The following is a 2,931-nucleotide window of genomic DNA, read 5'->3' as shown; positions in this document are numbered from 1 at the left end:
CCTCCTCCCTTCCCTTCCCGGCTCCTTTTGAAGCACCCCAAGGCATTGCAGACCCGTCCATTCAAAGACGTCGCCCGTCCACCGTGCAGCGCTCCAATCCCCGCCCCCGCTGCCCGGCTACTTAAAGCGGGGACGGGATTCGAGGGAGGAGACGGCGACGACCCGAGACGGGCTTGGGAAAAGCAGGGGAGGGAAGGCGCCCCCCCCCCACCGCCTCTCCCCACGGTGGCAAGACCGAGAGCCAGCAGGGCGTCCCTCCTCCGTCGAGCCATGGCCAGAGGCGGACAAGCCAAGAGCCGCAGCCTGCGGGTGGGCGGCGTGGCTTTCCTGATCCTCTTCTCCGCCCTCTCCGTCTCTCCCTCGCCCGCGGAGAGGAGGAACGGGCCCATCCGGCTGAGGGAGAACCTCTGGGCCACAGGTAGGGCTCCCACCCGAGGGGCGCCGTTACAGCTCCCCGTCCGTCAGCCCTGGGCCCCTTCCAAGAACAGCGCAGCTCCTGGCGGGATGCGACGGGGCTGACAGTCCCCAATGCGCCCTCCCGCCCTTCAATGCGCTCGGAGCAATTGCGCGAGTGGGAAGGTCGTGGGGTGGGGGGCTCTTAGAGATCATCCGGGGCAACCCCGACCTCGATCTCGGGGGAACGTCTCCGGAGAAACAGGAGGACTTGCTAGCGGGGTCCTTTAGGTCAGGATCCCCCACCTAGGGGGCAAAAGGGAAGCCTCGCCCGAAGTTGAGAGCTCCCTCGCCGCCTCCCGTGGTCTGGTGCGTCTCGCCGCGTGGCCACGATGCTCTCCCCACCCTCTGTTTCAGGGGTCTGGCGTCCTTTTGTGATCCCGAAGAGCGCCGGGGAAAGGGCGCTCCGTTTAATGCCCGCTTCGTTATACCTTTGGGGTGGGGACGGCGTCGTTTAAAAAGGCGCAACAACGGGCGAGGAAATTCAGCACCCGAAAGGGGGACAGCTCCGCGAACAAGCTTGGTTCTCGGAGATAGACAAATTAATTACTTATTAGATGGATGGATGGATGGATGGATGGATGGATAGATAGATAGATAGATAGATAGATAGATAGATAGATAGATAGATAGATAGATAGATAGATAGATAGATAGATAGATAGACAGACAGACAGACAGACAGACAGACAGACAGATATTGTAGATAGATAGATCATAGATAGATAGATAGATAGATAGATAGATAGATAGATAGATAGATACTGTAGATAGATAGATACTGTAGATAGATAGATAGATAGATAGATATAGATATAGAGTTTCCATTATAAGTTTCCATTATTACAACATAAAACATGTTTTCAACAGCATTTTTTGACATCTATACAGGATTTTATCTTGTATATCTTAACACACTGTATTTACATTTATCTGATATTGATTAATGACTTTTTCTATAATTATTGTTCTTATATTCTTGTGTATTTTACATATTTACATTTTACTTTCTTAAGGCTTCTTACAGTTAGATTTCTAATTGATTACTTTTTTATTTGAGGCGGGATACGGTAGTGGGCTGAAATTTGGAATATCTTCGACTCCAGCCTGACTGATTGGACAGCTTCCCCTTTACAGACCCCAGGGAGTATCCTGAATTTGCCAACCTGCTTCCTTAGGGCTGGAAAGCCATTTCATGAGCAACTGTGAGGGCCGGGGGTCTCTGTTCTTTTTAAAAATGGGCGTGCAGATAATTTTATTCCTGAATATGCAACCCCCTTTTAAATCAATGCCAATAATGAGCGTATAGATGGAATGCGGGTTTCTTCCTTAGTAGTTCCAAATTTAAAAGCGGTTGAATGCTAAAAGCAATAGTTGATTATGTAGTTAAATGCTGTTTCTTCAGATAAACTATCGATAATGATCTCAGCGGCAATCCTGTTTTGATAGGTGGAGGTAGAGAAATAAAGAAGGATTAAAGAGAAGGAAAGAGGATGGAAGGAAGGGAGGAAGGAAGGAAGGAAGGAGGGAGGGAGGGAGGGAGGGGAGGAAGGAAGGAAGGAAGGAAGGAAGGAAGGAAGGAAGGAAGGAAGGAAGGAAGGAAGGAAGGAAGGAAGGAAGGAAGGAAGGAAGGAAAAATGGATGGAGGAGAAATTCTCTTTAGCTTCTGAAGAGAGGGAACAAGGCGGGGGAGGGAGGGAGGAAGAAAAATTCTCTTTAGCTTCAGAAGGAAGGAAGGAAGGAGAGAGGGAGGGAGGGAGGAAGGAAGAAAAATTCTCTTTAGCTTCAGAAGGAAGGAAGGAAGGAAGGAGAGAGGGAGGAGAAATTCTCTTTAGCCGTAGGTGTTGGTTGACTCCAAAATGCCAACGCAAATAAAAGGGCGTCCATGACAGCAACGAAGGAAGTTAACCTAATGAACCAATCTTTTGATTCATTTAATCTAAAATTCTGCATACGTCTGTCATTCCAGGGCATTTCATGGGGAAGAAGAGCCCACTGAGCCCCATCCCTCTCCGCTCATCCTCCTTGGAAAGAGCCGACCCTAATCCTAGCCCCAGAGCCTTCAGTCCAGCAGTCACAAGCATCATAGATGGTATGAAGGACCTCCTGACCAGAGAACTTCTCGAAATCCTTTTGCAGCAGAAGCTTCTGGAGGAGAATCAAGGCAAGATGGATCCCGAAGAGCCGGTGAGATTCCTCCAGTCTTCTCTTGGAAGGAATGGGCAGTTGCTAGGGTTCCATAGAGCTTGTTGTGACGCCCGCCCGTGCTTTCTCTGCCTCCATGCGGCTTCCTTTACTGTATGTTTCTCTTAGATCTCCCCCCACGGCCCTTTCTCAGGGAGCTGATTGATTGCCATGCAAAATGTTGGAGGGCTGGTACTTGATCAGATACATCCAGTTGGGTACTTATTGCTGCAACATCTAGACTGGCTTTTGCATTTTAATTTTAATTTTTTATCTCTTCTCCTCCTCCTCCTC

General features: G+C 49.6%; 1 protein-coding gene across 2 annotated transcripts in view; it reads left to right on the top strand.

Moving 5' to 3' along the window:
* The window catches only part of NMB (neuromedin B), a 4,220-nt gene continuing 1,289 nt past the window's right edge, over positions 1 to 2,931 (top strand). The window contains exons 1-2 of one of the 2 annotated variants that reach the window (XM_087941280.1): positions 1 to 418; positions 2,423 to 2,545. In XM_087941280.1, coding sequence (XP_087797406.1) covers positions 271 to 418; positions 2,423 to 2,545 — 271 coding nt within the window. In that variant the 5' untranslated portion in view covers positions 1 to 270. Of the gene's footprint in view, positions 419 to 2,422; positions 2,641 to 2,931 lie in introns of both variants that reach the window. The other variant, XM_026709930.2, reaches the window with a different exon arrangement.

The sequence above is a fragment of the Pseudonaja textilis genome, chromosome 13, assembly GCF_049901715.1.
Source record: "Pseudonaja textilis isolate UNSWEBS1 chromosome 13, rPseTex1.2, whole genome shotgun sequence".
NCBI classification, from domain to species: domain Eukaryota; kingdom Metazoa; phylum Chordata; class Lepidosauria; order Squamata; family Elapidae; genus Pseudonaja; species Pseudonaja textilis.
The sequence above is the reverse complement of the archived record's forward strand: the minus strand, read 5'-3'. Positions and strand labels throughout refer to the sequence as shown.